This window comes from Eulemur rufifrons, chromosome 6 (genome assembly GCF_041146395.1).
Source record: "Eulemur rufifrons isolate Redbay chromosome 6, OSU_ERuf_1, whole genome shotgun sequence".
NCBI classification, from domain to species: Eukaryota; Metazoa; Chordata; class Mammalia; order Primates; family Lemuridae; genus Eulemur; species Eulemur rufifrons.
In genome coordinates this window covers 56,945,783-56,962,080 of record NC_090988.1, presented here as the reverse complement: position 1 = coordinate 56,962,080, position 16,298 = coordinate 56,945,783, and the positions used below count along the sequence as shown (strand labels likewise).

The 16,298-nt window shown below is 37.2% G+C and overlaps 2 protein-coding genes across 2 annotated transcripts; both read right to left on the bottom strand.

Annotated features, from left to right (window-relative positions):
• Positions 1-4,225: 4,225 nt before the first annotated feature.
• Positions 4,226-12,625, bottom strand: LOC138384867 (olfactory receptor 52P1-like). The gene is made up of 3 exons (XM_069470527.1): positions 12,494-12,625; positions 6,787-6,795; positions 4,226-5,212 (listed from the first exon to the last, which is right to left on the bottom strand). The coding sequence occupies exons 1-3, from the start codon at positions 12,623-12,625 to the stop codon at positions 4,226-4,228; spliced, it is 1,128 nt and encodes a 375-aa protein (XP_069326628.1).
• A 459-nt stretch (positions 12,626-13,084) lies between these two features.
• On the bottom strand, positions 13,085-14,035 carry LOC138384143 (olfactory receptor 52D1-like). Its single transcript, XM_069469418.1, has one exon. It carries the CDS (start codon positions 14,033-14,035, stop codon positions 13,085-13,087), a length of 951 nt encoding a protein of 316 aa, XP_069325519.1.
• Positions 14,036-16,298: the final 2,263 nt, after the last annotated feature.

The following is a 16,298-nucleotide window of genomic DNA, read 5'->3' as shown; positions in this document are numbered from 1 at the left end:
TGAATAGTCTACCATCATCATATAGTTTTTGAGAACCAGGAATCCAGGAGCAGTTCAGCAGATGATTCTAGCTCAGGTTCCTTCATGATGCTAAAGTAAAAATATGACCAGGGGCTAAAGTCAAGTGAAAACTGGGATGCAGCTGAAGGATCCACTTCTGAGAAGATAAACCCACATGGCTGTTGACTAGAAGTTGCATTTTCTTGCCATGTGGATCTCTCCATAGGGCTACTGTAGTATCCCCATGACATGGAATCAGTTTCCCAAAGAGTTAGTAATCCAAGAAGAGAGAAAGGAGCTTTTTTGACTTAGCCTCAGAAATGACCATATCACCTGCAAAACCAAAAATGTTTATTATCTGAAACTTTACAGAAAAAAGTTTGCAGACCCTTGCCTTAAAGAAGTGTAGCAATCAGAGAGAGAGAGTATGAGAGTGTGGGGAATAATTACCCATAGTTTCCTTTTCTCTTGCCCACCAAATTCCTTTCAGCGTCCCATAATGGCCATATGAATGTGCCACATAGCTCTCCTACCATAGGTAACCTAATTGACTGAAGGGTCTAACTCCTACAATTTGAAATCTATCATTAAATCTGCACCAAAATGATGCATCCCCATTGGCTCTCCCCAACAATGACTGAATGTGGCAAGGATGCCACCATCATGCAAAGCAGCTATAGATGATTATGTAAATCAATGGGTCTGGCCGTGTTCCAATAAAACTTTCTTTCCAAAAACAAGCAACAGGCCAAATTTAACCCACAGTCCACAGTTTTCCAATCCCTGCTCTAAAATCACAGCATTGTTTGTAAAAATGATTCATTGTAATCAACCCACAGTAGTAGACACTAATACAAGATTGGTTAAAGAATACTACAAATGGGTTTTTAAAAAGTGAGACAAATCTAATATATACTATAATGGGTAGGTGTCATTATTAATAGGTTAAACAATAAATTGCAAAATATCATGTATAAATATAATTCCACTTTATAGTAATAATACTTGTAGAATTTTTTTCACATAAGGAATAGGTATGAACACACACATATTGTACTGGGTTAAATAGCATCCCCCCAAAATTATGTCCACTCAGAACTTCAGAATGAGATCTTATTAGGAAATATGATCTTTGCAGATATAATCAAGTCGAGATGAGGTTATACTGGGTTAGAGTGGGGCACAATTATAAGAAGAGGGAAATTTGGATACAGACAAGCACAAAGGAAGGATGATGTGAAGAGGCACACAGGGAGGATGCCATGCCAAGACAGAGGCAGAGGTTAGAGTGCTGTATTTCAAGCCAAGGAATGCCACGGACCATCAGAAGCTAGGAGAGAAGCAAGGAAAGATTTTCCCCTAGAGCCTTCAGAGAGCATAGCCCTGCTGGCAACTTGACTTTGGACTTGTAGCCTCCAGAACAATAAAAGAAAAAAGTTCTGTTTTTTTAAGCCACCCAGTTTGTGGTAATTTATTACAGCAGCCCTAAGAAACTAATACATACATCAAAATCCTACCAATTATCATTGGGGAAATATTTATATTCTACACTTTATATTTTAGTGTTTACATTCCATGTTGTATATTTTGGTGATCAGGCAAAAAGTACTACAATAAGAAAGTAAAAAGTGCACATATGTTTTTCTCTAATAATTTCATTTATACATATTTACACATCAGTAATACTTTGTGTAAAAGAAAAAATTTAGTCACTATAATAAGATACTCATATAACTTTTAAACAACAAAAACCTAGAAACAAACATCTGTCCACCAATAAGTGACTGCTTCAATAAGTGCTGAAAAACATACAAAGGAATGCGACAGTCATTGAATATAATAAATAATATATAGATATTATTAAATAAAAAAGGAACAAATAAAACTATTTAGAATAATGTGTTTCCATCTGTGTAAATCACAAATTATAATTCAGATTTGCCCACAGAAGTTATTTGTTGATTAACTTGAACTGTGTATCTTGTTCCCATAAGAGACAAGTAAAGATACCTATCTTATGTTAGGGATGCATTTTTCCTAAATTCACACTTAGTAACTTTCTAAAAATTAGAATATTCTACCACCAAATTTATAGTGGTCCCCAAACTGGAGCATCCATCCAGATGTCAATGGCCTATGCCCCGGTTTTAGGGTTTCCATTTATTTTATAGGAAGCCTGATTGTATTAGAGTGGGCAAGATTGTCATGATGCTTTGTGTTATTAAAAATTTTAAAATATAATGTATATATGTAACCTAAACATTTGTACTCCCATAATATGCTGAAATAATAAAAGAAAAAAGAAATAGAAAAAGAAAAAATATAAAAATAAAGATAAGCTTTATAAAACACCTAAAACCCAAAATTGATTGGTTTTATTATTATTATTATATTTAACTAAATGACAGATAATGCAAATAAAATGGGATTGGAGGAGATTGGATACAAATTGAAATCATTTTCATTTATCATTAGTCAGCCATTGCTTAAGCTTTCTCTGATTAAATTCTAGGTATATTTCAGTAATTCAAAGTAGAAATTACCTGAAATCAAGCTGTTTTTGAGATAGTTCTGCTACACTACAACTGATACCAACAGTCCACAGATCATCTCAGAATCCCTTAAATCCCAATGAAGTTTTCTCCATCACAGTCAGTAGTGTTTTGCATGACATGCTGGACTATACTCTCCATTCTTCTGATAAAATATTCAAATTTAGTCCTCTGTCCCATTCATATTTTACAAAGAATCAAATTTGTAGCTTTTTCCTTAGAACCATAAAATACAGCTAAGTAGAAACAAAAAGACTTTTTCATTTCATTGTATATCCTATCACATTTGATTGCTTTACCAAGTACTAATATTATTTTAACAATCACAAAAATGGATAGTAAAACAATAATGACATTCTTATTTAGTTCTGTGTGAAAAATAAGACTTAGAAAGAAGTAAGGATTGAGATCTATGGACATCTATGGAAGTTCTTTTCTTTCTGGGAGTCATTTTAATATTTTTTAAAGACTACCTTCTAAGGTTACCTGAATTAGCAGTAATGGTTTATGAAAACTGAATTCCTTATATAAAGAAAAATTAATTTGATGATTCTGGTACTAATAGAAAATTAGAAAGTAAATAATTCAGTGGAGTGGGCTCAAGGTATAAGCCCTCTATTATTTGCAAAGGAAGTCCAGAATGTACTATAAAGCTTTAGTCACATTGATTGTTACATTATATTCTAAATCATTACATAGAAATGATAAACAATATCCCCTAAACTTACTGAATTCCAGTAACTGGGCATGGAATCTGAGCTCCACATGTTACCCCAAGTACTTATTGATGACTTCTAAGACTCCACATAAATGGCCTTGTAGAGTTTTATAACCAAGCTTTCCAATATAAAACTTATTTTTAAAACTACGAGCCTTAAGAATTATCTCTTTGCAAGAGATTCCTGGCATACACTGGAATTAGTTGAGACAAGCAGAAGAGTTGACTCTAGGAGTTTTCACAAATATGAAATTAGTTAAAATACATATCAATCTTTTAAGCCTTAGGAGCTTTCCATTTTTCCTTTTTCCTTTGACGTTTCTCTGGGAATTGGAGATTATGTTTCCTGTATATATTCCCTAGGCCTGCAAGGAAACAAGTCCTTTTGCCCAAATGTAAGGCTTCTGCAGCAAGGATAATAACATAGTAACTCTAAATTCAATTTGGAACTTTGCTGTCCCTTCTCATTCCCCTCAAACAATCTTCTTCACTTCCTCCCCTCGTCCTGAGCACACAAATACAAATACATACCTACATCTACACACATTTTAGCTTTGTCTTGGCATAGTAAGTAGTATTCTACAACTCATTGAAGGTGAGCAAGTTATGGTTTGCTCTTATGTTCTCCCCATATGGAAACATTCTACCCCATCTTACGTGTGTTCCATGTATGTTGTTATTCAAAGTGCTTTTACATGTATTATCACATAAAATTTGCCCAACCACTCTGTCAGGTATGGAGAGCAGATGTCATTTTTATTTCAGAGTTGATAATTGCCTTGCTTTAGAATTACTGAGACCAAGAAGGTCTCCTGTGTCTTACTTAGCTTCTCTGACCAAGGAGAAACATTTTAGCAGCTAATCTGCCAATATGACATATTTCTACCACTAGCCAATTCCTCAAGGAACTACATCCACTTAACATTTTTTCTTCATACTCACAACTGCTAGATTGTCAGACAAGTTTCTGACCATGGACAATGGTTATGGGCTTTTTCCTCCAACAACCATATTTGGTCACTTTGTCCCGAAACTCCTTGGTTTTCACTCCATAAATTATAGGATTGAGCATTGGAGGTACAAGGAAGTAGAGGTTGCCAAGAATGGTGTGGACATGGGGTGGAATGCCTCGGCCAAAGCGGTGAGTGAGAAAAGAGAATAGTGAGGGAGTGTAAGAGATAAGCATGACACAGATGTGTGTGGTGCACGTGTTGACTGCTTTGTGGTGGGCTTCTTTAGAAGAGAGACGCATTATAGCCCGGATGATCAGCACATAAGATGAAGCAATAGCTGAGAGGTCCAGCCCAGCAACCAGCAAGGCCACCACCAGACCATATATCCGGTTGACTGTGGTATCCACACAAACCATCTTTACCACAGCCATGTGCTCACAGTAGGTGGTAGGGATGATGCGATTGGTATGATAGGGCATCTGCTGGAGGAGGATGGGCATGGGGAGAATAAAGAGGATGGCTCTTGCCAAACTCACTAGGCCAATGAACCCAACACGACTATTGGAAAGGATGGTGGCATAGTGTAGGGGCTCGCAGATGGCCACATAGCGGTCAAAGGCCATGGTCATCAGTACAGACGACTGCATGGCAGAGATGGAGTGGATGAAAAATAGCTGAACCAGGCAGCCTTGGTAGCTGATCTCACTCTGGCCAAACCAGAAAATGCACAGCACCTTGGGAATGGTGGTTGTGGACATGCCCAGGTCCGTGAGAGCTAATAGGCAGAGGAGCAGGAACATGGGCTTATGCAGGGAGCGCTCTGTGGAGATGGTGAAGAGGATCGTGCAGTTCCCAATCACGGTGACAAAGTACATGGAGGAGAAGGGGATAGACATCCACCTGTGTTTGTCTTCCATCCCAGGAATGCCTTGGAGAATAAAGAAAGAAGGATGGCTCTGCGTGGCGTTGCAAGTAGTCATGGTGGCACCCTAGTGAAGTACCTGGGGGGAGAAATAAAATAACTACATGAGCATCAATTAAAAAGAAGTTTCAAAATGGAAGACAAAGATTGGAATGTTAAGATGCACAAAAGTGATTCTGAAACCATGATAGTATATATTATAAAGCATAGCAATGTACTGTAATATTACAGTAGCGATAATAAAAATCCCTGCCTCTTGGTATTCTAGTCCTTGTGCGATCCCTTCTGGTGCATGAGGGCTGCATGTAGCAACTAGCTTGTAATAGTATAAGGCAACTGATGTTCAACTCCAAGACTAGGTCATAAAAGGCAGTGTGGTATCTTGAGCTTTCTCTCTCTCTTTCTCTCTCACTACTTGCTCTGGGGTGAGTAGCCATATAAAAAGTTCCACACTTTGGGGAACTGAGGCCTCTGCAAACAGCCACATGAGTGAGTGTAGAATCTGATCATCCAGCTCTAATCACACCTGCAATTCATTACAGCCAACACCTTAATATGTTGACTCTAGGAGATCCCAAGCATTAATATCAGAGAGGATATATTTTATGTTTAAAGATGTTTATTAAGGACAAACTGGTTCATAATTCACCAATAAAATATCTTATTAAATATATATAAATATATTAAGAAATAAATGTGTATCTATTTAAATAACGTAACTTGAAATATGTAGAACAAAATTGGACAGAAATACAAAGAGAAACTGACAAAATATATACCCCTCTCAGAAACCAAAGGATGAAATCCATCAGCAAAAGAAGAGTTTTATTTTTTAAAAAGTGAAGATAACCTAAAAGCTTATAATAGATTCTTGCATCTAAAAATTAAGGAATACACATTTTCGGCAGATATGGGATCTGAAGAAGTGGGAACCTGTGCAATGGTGATGAAGAATGAAGCAGGCAGTGGGATGCTGCCCAGCTGAAGCTCAGGGAGCAGGCTACCACAATGTGAATATAAAGCCAACCCTCACCTAGAACCACTTACCTGAAAGTGGGGCGGTGAGAGAGTGGGCAGCTGGCCCCAGACACCTTCTGCAAATGTGTGTGTGTGAGCATGTACCTATGTATGTAGGTGTATCTCAGCAGACATCCATACGGCTCTTGAAGAGCACACTCATGGCCCTGCATCTCTCCACTCCTCACTTTCAGGCACTCAAAATCCATGGTGTGGTCCTTTAAGTAACCTAATTAAAGGCCCCCAGAGTGCCCAGAATTAGCTCTTTGCTACCCCCCACATACATACACACCAGGCACCACTACTATTATGTGTAAAATTGACCCTGGAGGTTCCCTGAACTCCCAGGAGATGAGGCTAATTAATCTTAAAGATTCTGGAATGTTCCAGTCTTTGCCAATCTTTGAGGAGTTGGAGGAAAGAAAGGGTGAGCTTAAAGCTGAATCAATGGACAAATGGATAAAGAAACTGTAGTATATACATACAATTGAGAATTATTCAGCCTTCAAAAAAATGGAGGAGATCCTGCCATTTGCCACGATGTGGATGAACCTGGAGGACATTACACAAAGTTAAATAAATAAGCCAGGCACAGAGAGACAAATACCACATGATCTCACTTACCTGTGGAATCTAAAAAGAAAAAAAAGAGGCCAATTATATAGAGAATAAAACAGTGGTTACTGGAGTTGGAGCTGTAGTGCAGAAAGATATAGGTCAAAAGATACAAAGTAGCAAATATGGAGGATGAACATGCCAAAAGATCTAATGTGCAATACAGGGACTACAATCAGTAATAGTGTATTGTGTTCAGGAATTTTGTTAAATGAGTAGATTACAGCTGCCCTTGGTACAAGGGGAAAATGGATAACTATGTGAAATGATGGATATTTATTTGTTTCACTATAGTAACCATTTTGCTACATATATATGTATCTTATAACATCATGTTGTATACCTTAAATATACACAATAAAATTTATTTTTGAAAAAAAGTTGAATTTGCACTAGATAGGGGACTAGCAGTTTGGGCATTCTAAAGGCTCTCATTCCCAAGCATGGCTAGGTGTGGGAGCCAGGGAAGCACTTACTTTGTGGCCAGAGTAATCATGTCCATGGAAACATCAGAGGTACAATTGTTGATGGATATCTTGGCAAAATAGTGTTAGCAGCCTCAAATTCTGTCTATCCCTAGCCTTTTTCTCTTTGTTATTCTCTAAGCTTTGTCCTGGGCTGGTAGCTTTGCCCTAGACATTCCCCAGTGCATCTTCGGCAATCCATCTCCCCCACCCCATCTTCACAGCCTCTTTTACCCCAGCATCCTCCCAACTTCTGGGTCCAGATGCAGCCAGATTTCTTTGCTAGTTAGTACAGAGAAAGTGAGTTACTAACATTTGTCAAAAATATTAAGATATGTTTTATACTTAAACTTTCTTTGAGTTATTTAAATGAGCAGTATATATCATAAAAATTTGCTCATCTACTTTTTAAAAAAGGAATAATGAAAATAATTAGGTTTTTAATTTTTCAGTTTTTAATTAATTCTATTGTGAGAACTCTTTATCCAAATTAGCATAAACATATTTTGATGATTATTTACTTTTCACATTAAATGAAACATATTTATGTTTATGTTCAAAGACAGACACAGAAACTGTATTTACAATACACATCATGGAATAAATAAGTGACCTTAAAGATTTATTAATGGCCTCACTGTCAATAATATAGTGTTATTACCAGGATAATTACAGATTTAAAATTCTTTAAAGTTAATTATGTGTTATATGCCAATTGGGAATTTTATTCTCCTACATCCCGATAATGCTGATTAACATGATAAACTGACCAAATCTGTTTAAGATTATCATTAATACATAAGAACCACCTTCCCTCGTTAGCCGATTGTTTACTTTCTACCAAATAATGTTAAAAGAGGAGATTGGATATTTTAGAAACACCATCAGAAAATGATTACCCTTGTTCCTCACTGGAGAAGACTTCTCAGGTACTATTAACAACCAGTAAAGCAGTAGAATTCCAAGGCATTGATTCATGCATACATGTTTCCAGCTAACAATGTTAATATCCTTTTTCCAATAAAAATTATTAATAAATCCATACCTATTAGAACCTTAAACTGAAGATTCTTAAGGATCCTCCAAAAGCAGATGATCCTTGAAGGGTAGTGGCTAACCCCAAATTTTCTGATTAGCAGATGAGGGCACAGAGTATATAGCCTCCAGCTAGGATAAGAGAACAAGATTACTTTTGTATATCTCTGTTCTCTTTTTTTCTTTGATTTATTATGAAAATTCTTTATTGTCTTAATTTGGTGTATCTTAGTGGTCGCCTAAAGGTTTTTAATGCATTTAAACATGTTTTTACTGTAATTGTAGCCTAATCTCATAAAGTATTTTTCTGCTATTTAATTTAGATCACAACTTGTGTGTGTGTGTGTGTGTGTGCGCGTGAGAGAGAGAGAGAGAGAGAGAGACACTACAGTATTCCTCTGAATCTGAGTGCCAGATTTGCCATTACCCAAACAATCCCATTTAGTAAAACTTATTAACTCTTCCTTTACACATTTAAGAAAACAGCTTTTCTTCTACAAGGCCCTTATGGTATTGGATTTTCCTTATATCATTAACCTCAATCTTCAGTATTTTATATATTGAACCCTGACCTAGAGTCAACTCAATACTTTAGCTCAAGTTATTTCATATTTGCCATATATTCAAGGTCAGTAGGGATGGTGACAAATATTAAGACAATTTTTATTAAAGTAGTATGTATCTTCATATACTCTCCAGTCTGTTTTACATGTACTATTTTATTCCATAGATAATTTGCTGCCCTTGAAAAACCCACAATTATCCCACTCCTGTGATGATAAATGATGCTTAAAATCACAATGCAGTTTGTTTTCTACAGGGGAGCTTTTGCCTACCTATCACACACAAATCTATCTTGTACATAAGAACTAATTCCTAGAGACTTTCATATATTTAGAACCTATAGCTTTCAAATAAGAAATTATAAAAACAAGGGGGGGTAGGTAATAACTCTATATAACATTAAACAATGTAACATAGCTATAGATTCCCAAATGCATGTACAGACTGACTATGGAGTACTTTTTTCTGATGATGATTGGTGTAGAAATGTGTGAATTTGGGTGGCTTTTTACATTTTGCCTACCATTGCATGAAACGTTGGGGTTTCTTCAAAATGTGTGTGTCATATTTCTTGGGGAGGGGGGTTGTTTTCTTCTGTTTCTTTTCTGAGACTCCTAGAGGAGCTGAATTTGTAATTTAGAAACATTTAATTTTGTTAATCCTGTCTGGGACACTTAAGTAACATCTAAAGCATTATTGCTTTAGAACGTTCAAATAAAATTTCCTGACCAAAAACAAACAAACAAAACAAAAAAACCTATAGCCTTCCAGTGAACCACATTTTCCAGAGAAGGATACGGGGTGAACTTCCAAAATAAATTAATATGGCTTACTCAGAAAGCTCCCAAGAGAGGTAACTGACTCCCTCTTTCTATGCACTGTCTTAGGTTGCTCTTCTCATAGTAAGAAAAATAAAACTGATCATTGGACACCAGATTTTAGGTCAAATAGAGTATGGCAAGGCTAAAGGAAAAGGTCTCCTAGATCTCAAAAATATGCTAAAAAGGATTTTGGTCATGTTTTTATGCTGCCTGGGTTTGGTGATATATGTCCCTGGCTCCACAGCTTATTACATAGACTAATAATCACTGACTTCCTGGTAATTGTCTGTATTTCATTTGTTCAATGCACGCAGTTTAGAGTCTTACATACTACTGCATAGCTATTGTCATATCAAATAACTCATTAGATTATCTTTTAATAAAAGAAACACGCAGAACTAACTACAGGCTGTTTTCTGAACAACATTCTGATCAATAAAATTCTGAAAATGGTTATCATCTGAAATGCACAAACTGATATTTTGAAGGCCAATCGCATCTGCTTTTGGCCAAGAGAGATCAGGAAAATATCCTGCCAGCAGTTATTAATAGTTCATGTCATTCTCTGTTGAACATAAAACCTAAAGAACATCACAATACACAGATAGGACATTCTGTGATAAAGACTGGAACAAGATGGAGAAAAGGCCAATGGGAATAACTCTTCTGGCTAACATAGCTAACTGCTTTTTCTTTACCAATGTTTATGCTAGCCTACTTTTGTCTTCATATTTCCTAGATAAAAAATATACTAAAATACAATTCCCAAATACCCATTTTTCTTGACCACATCTAATCTAGAATCCTCCCAATCTTCCAAGATCACAAGCTCACATTGTGTAAGAATCCCCTCCCAACTCTCTGAATTGCTGGTTCTGGAATGCTTTCTTGCTTGCTGCATCAAGATTAATAAACCTAACTTTTTGAGTGTAAATATATTCTTTGTCATCTTAGGTTAGTAGCTTTAATAATTTCCACAGAGGAGATAATCTACACAGTTGTTTAATTTTCCTTCCCCCAACATACGGGAAGCACCATCTTATGATTAATTTTTTGATAGTACTTTCCCATAGGAATGGCTTAATTATTTAACATGGAAATCATGAGAAGATCAAAAATATTCTCTCAAGTTATGAACAGGTTGCACATTTTTGCCTCACCCCAATGGAAAGAGGGACTAGAATCAAGGTGGGTCATAAAATTATGATTACTTCAGTGTAGAGAAAGCATAGAATTATCTTAATATGTACATAATTTCTTCTTTGCCCCCATAATATCTTTTATATCGTGTCTTTTCACATGTCATATTTTGTTGTAATTTCATTATTTCCTCTCTTTTTAGATTGTGAGTTTCCTAAAGTCTGACATTGTGCTTTATTTACTGGTGAAATTATATTATACCCTGTTACATAGTTTATGCTCAATAAATATTTTTAAATGGATGTTCAGCTATAAGAATAATAAATGGGCCAGGCGTGGTGGCTCACGCCTGTAATCCTAGCACTCTGGGAGGCCGAGGCGGGTGGATGGCTCGAGGTCAGGAGTTCAAGACCAGCCTGAGCAAGAGCGAGACCCCGTCTCTACTAAAAATAGAAAGAAATTATACAGACAGCTAAAAATATATATAGAAAAAATTAGCCGGGCATGGTGGCGCATGCCTGTAGTCCCAGCTACCGGGAGGCTGAGGCAGGAGGATTGCTTAAGCCCAGGAGTTTGAGGTTGCTGTGAGCTAGGCTGACGCCACGGCACTCACTCTAGCCCAGGCAACAGAGCGAGACTCTGTCTCAAAATAAATAAATAAATAAATAAAGAGTGTTTCTAAAGTTCTTGCAAAAGTTTAGTTCTCTTCAGAAAGTGGGTTAGACATTTTCAGGCCTGAATAAGAGGAATGAGGAGTTATTGCTTAATGGTTACGGAGTTTCTGTTTGGAAACTTTAATTTATCAGTTTCTTTAATAAGGTTTGGGAAATAGTGGTGACGGTTGCACAATATTGTAAATATAATTAATGTCACTGAATTGTACACTTAAAATGGTTAAAATGACAACATTTGTGTTATGTATATTTTACCATAGCACAATAAAGAAAACTCTAGCCTCTGTTTATATGACCCTTATTCATTGAACACCACATTACAAACTAAGTCAATGGTGGGTAGGCTGAATCTCAGACCTTAGAGAAATAAAGACACATGGATACTAAAGTTTAAAAGTAGAATGAATGCCTTAAAAGATCAAGAGTGTCTGGCAATAAACAATATATGATGAAAAATTGACACTGTAGAATATTACTATATTGTATAGAAGAATAGACTGGCTACTTGCTTTTATGTTTTCCAAAGGGGAAAAAAACCCAAAAAAGTATTAACAGAATAATGCCTTAAAAAGATCAAGAGTGTCTGGCAATAAACAACATATAATGAAAAATTGACTCTGGAGAATATTACTGTATCATGTAGAACAATAGACTGGCTACTTACATTTATTTTTTCGAAAAGGGGAAAAGACCCCAAAAACAAAAAAAAAAAAAATGGCAATTCTTGTGGAAGGTAAGTCTGTGCTGAAGCATGAAGGCCAACTGTTTGGGGAAGGATTCTTGTCACTCTGACTATCAGCCTAGATAGCATTAGCAGGAAACTCTGTGTCCTGGCAATTCTTGTATACCCAAAGGGCTGTTGGCTAATTGAGGTAAGTGAAAGGTCAGATCAAGTTCACAGCAGCCCTCAGAATGATGTGTGTGTTAAACCCATCACTCTTAGGCTATCAGGAAAAATGCAAAAGTCATCAGTCATGAGGTGAGTGTATTAGCTGCAAAGTGACATCTTTTCAAGTACTTCCTTGAAAAACTTGTGCTGTAGGCTTCCCATGGAATTATGTACTTTCAAACTTCTCACAATAAACCAACCAGAAGTCATTAATTTTAAACCTAATCCCAGATCCAGGGGATCTTGGGCTCTCACAGCCATCTCTAGCCTAGTCTGATACCCTCGCTGAAGACTGTCCTGGTCTAAGAAAGCGCTGACAATAATTAATTAATGTGTGTGTGTGTATTCTAAATTCCTTAACTACCTCTAGCACATGGGATTTCTGTATACGAAGAGAATAACCCCTGGCTCTTGCTTTCAAGTGTGCTGTTATTATACATTGCCTCCTCACCTTTCCCTGGAAAGATTCAAGACCTATAGGCCTATTAACAGACTACATGATAATTTTACAGAAAAATGGTATTCTATGATATTCTGTACATATAGTAAGTATAGATGAATTGTTCTAAATACTTCAAAAACTCTCAGATAATACATGATCCTGGCTTGCTAGGATTAGCAGAAACAGCAACTTCTAGTTCAAGTAAAAGAGGTGCTGAAAAAGGTAAAAGATGAATTATAACTTTCCCCATTAGACCTTGGGGTATGTAGCAACTATATTTACCTCCTCCCCATAAAAAAGCCAAATATTCTCAGGCGGATCTGTTTGGTATTAATGCCATATACCAGGGGGTTGAGAACAGGGGGCACGAGGAGATAGAGATTTGCAAGTACAATGTGGATCTGAGGAGGTACTTGGTGGCCAAAGCGATGTGTGAAAAAGGAAAAAAAGGCAGGGATATAGAAGACAAGAATCACACAGATATGGGCTCCACAAGTGCTAAATGCTCGGAACTGGGCATCCTTGGAGGGTAGGCGCAGCACAGCCCGCAGGATCAGGACATAGGAAGTGGCAATGAGGACCACATCCATGCCAGTGATTGAAAGTGCCACAGTGAGACCATAAATGGTGTTAGGCTTGATGTTGGCACAGGCCAGCTTGGCTATGCCCATGTGTTCACAGTAGGTGTGGGGGATGATGTGATGTCCACAGAAAGGTAAGCGTTCAATAAGGATGACAAAGGGGAAAACAAAGAGAAGACCACGAACCACACATGCCAGACCAATCTTCCCAATCATGGTGGCATTGAGGATGGCTGTGTAATGAAGTGGACGGCAGATAGCCACATAGCGGTCGAAAGCCATGGCCAGCAGAACAGCTGACTCTGTGGCAAAGACTGCGTGAACAAAAAACATCTGGGTGAGGCAGCCATGGTAGGAAATTATGTGAGACCGAAGCCAGAATATTGTTAGCATTTTGGGCAATGTAGTCGAGCAGAGTAACAGATCAGTGATGGAAAGTAGACACAGGAAAAGGTACATTGGCTCATGCAGAGCTGTGTCTGTCATGATGATGTAAAGAACGGTACCGTTGCCGAACAGAGCAAGGACATACATGGAGCAGAAGGGGATGGCAATCCAAACATGCTGGTCTTGCATCCCAGGGATTCCAAGCAGAATAAATGCAGAAGGGTGGGGGGCAGTGTCATTGGGCACAGATGTAGAGAGCATAATGATGCAGAGAGCAGAGGCTTTATCTTCCTAAAAGTGGTTGAAAAATGAAATGATATCACCTCAGATGTCATTTACTCCTCCTAGTCACTCAATTTCTTGCCTTTCTTCATTCCCACCAATTCTACTCAAATTCGTGCCTTCCTCACTTCCTGTCTGTGTTATTAAAATAGCTCTGTAACTAATATGCCCACTTTCAGGATTTCCATCTTCCAGTGAAGCCTCTGCTTCGCTGCCTAAATATTCTAACGTGAGTATGATCAACTATAATGTAAATATAACCTCTCTAAGTGTGTGCTGTACAGCATACCTGCTATTAAGCTCCTCCATTCTACCCTCCACCTCTTTCTATCATGTTCTGGGCTCTGGGACATTGATCTCTATGGACTACATTGAGAGTTGCTCACCCTCTCACTTATGGTTGAATTAAGCAATAGGAAACACCAACAGGAGAGTGGAGGGAGGAGTAAGAGTGAGGTTAGGTGTTTATTCCTTTAGCACCCTCCCAGCAGGGTTGTTACAAGCTTACTGAATCCCTGTCTAAACACTATTCTCTGGCCCTGGTTTCCTCTGGTAATATCTTCCTCTTGTCCCTTAAGTCCAATGGTTGTAACAGTGCCTGCTGTCATGTACCCAAGGAATGTCACAGGCACTTGTGATTTCCCTACGCACACCCACACTCTTGTAAATGGTTTCTGTATTACATTCTCTTCGATTTACCTGAACTGAGTATGCCATCTGTCTCCTCCTGGGATCCTGTTACAATGGCATGCAGAGTTCTTCTTGACCTTGCTCTTGCCTACCTGTCTAGCATTATTTACCTCCATATTTCACCATATACTTCATGTTCCCATCACACCTAAGTGTTGCGAAATGTCTAAAAGCATGCTTTCTCACACTAGCATGGCTTTTTATTTGGTGCTTTTCCTGCACAGAATGGCTTTCTCCATTGGATCATCTGGCAAATTCCTAGTATTCACTCAAAAATCAGCTGAATACTTCCACCTCCATGCAGTCCTTCTATCAAGCCTTCTCCTATGGAGAGAGAACCATACATTTTCAACATGCCTCCCTTGGGAAATATAAAATTGTTTAATAATTATGTGTATAACTCTCTCCCCATTACACTGTGAAATTTCTGAGTCTTATTTTTTCTCTATATCCAGCATCTATGACTTATGTACATTGCAACAACCAATAGTGCTTAATGATTAATTAATGAAAGATTAAACACAGTAATTGAATTTTTAAACAGACTTGGGTAAGTGACCATGATTGGAAAAATGATATTCCCTCTTGGGAGCCTTGTTTGTAAATCAGATATGATCTTCCCTTGCTAGTTCCACGATTTCTAACATGTTCTTTTAACTCTGTATGTTCTGAGAGGTGGTCCTTATCACCTCTTCTTTAATACATTTATAACTTAATCTAATCTAATTTATGTAATAAATTTGTCTGCTTTCTTGATTAATCATATGCATTAGTTGGATTATAAAACACATCTGCCTTAGTCTGCTTTGCCAGCTTTAGAATATAATATTTTAGAGTAGTGATACTTTAGGGCCAGTTAGTCCAGAAGCCACACGAGTATGTGCTTCAGCAAACATCCAAGGAGACGAAGCACACCATGGGAAGGGAAGAAGAAAGGGAGAGACTGGAGCTTACAGGTAAGTTAAACCAGAGAAGGTTTCTCAGAGTGCCTGCTCCATGGTTTGAGGTTATGCCAACAGGAAAGGAAAAAGAAAAAATTCTGGAGCCTTCTAGCCTTGGGAGACTCCAATAGGTGAAGCCAGAATCATCATTCTTACCTTGTTGAAGTCCAGTCTTTAGGAGTCGAAGAATCTTGTTTTTAGAAGGAACATTAATATTAAGTTTATCCAGTTATTCTCACCTAAAAAGAATTTTAGAATATGGAAGAACCTAAGAGAGAATTAAAGTATTCTATAATAATTATAAAGAATATTCTTCCTTTAGTCACTGCTCACTCAAAACTGCATTATCAAAAGACTAACAGTCCATTATGAATTTTGTTTGTTTTAGTAATTGTAGTATGTATTTCTGATATATGACTTCAAGTTGATACTAGCTTTATACTAAAGGTCACTGTAAATTTTGTAGGTAATAATGTTATTACAAATTTTAATGACTAATAAGATTATTTTGTTTATATTTTAAAACCATGAAAACAGTTTACTACCAATTTTACTGTACTTTTATACTTCCTTAAGAATTTAAAAATTCAGTTATAACTTTCAAAAAATGT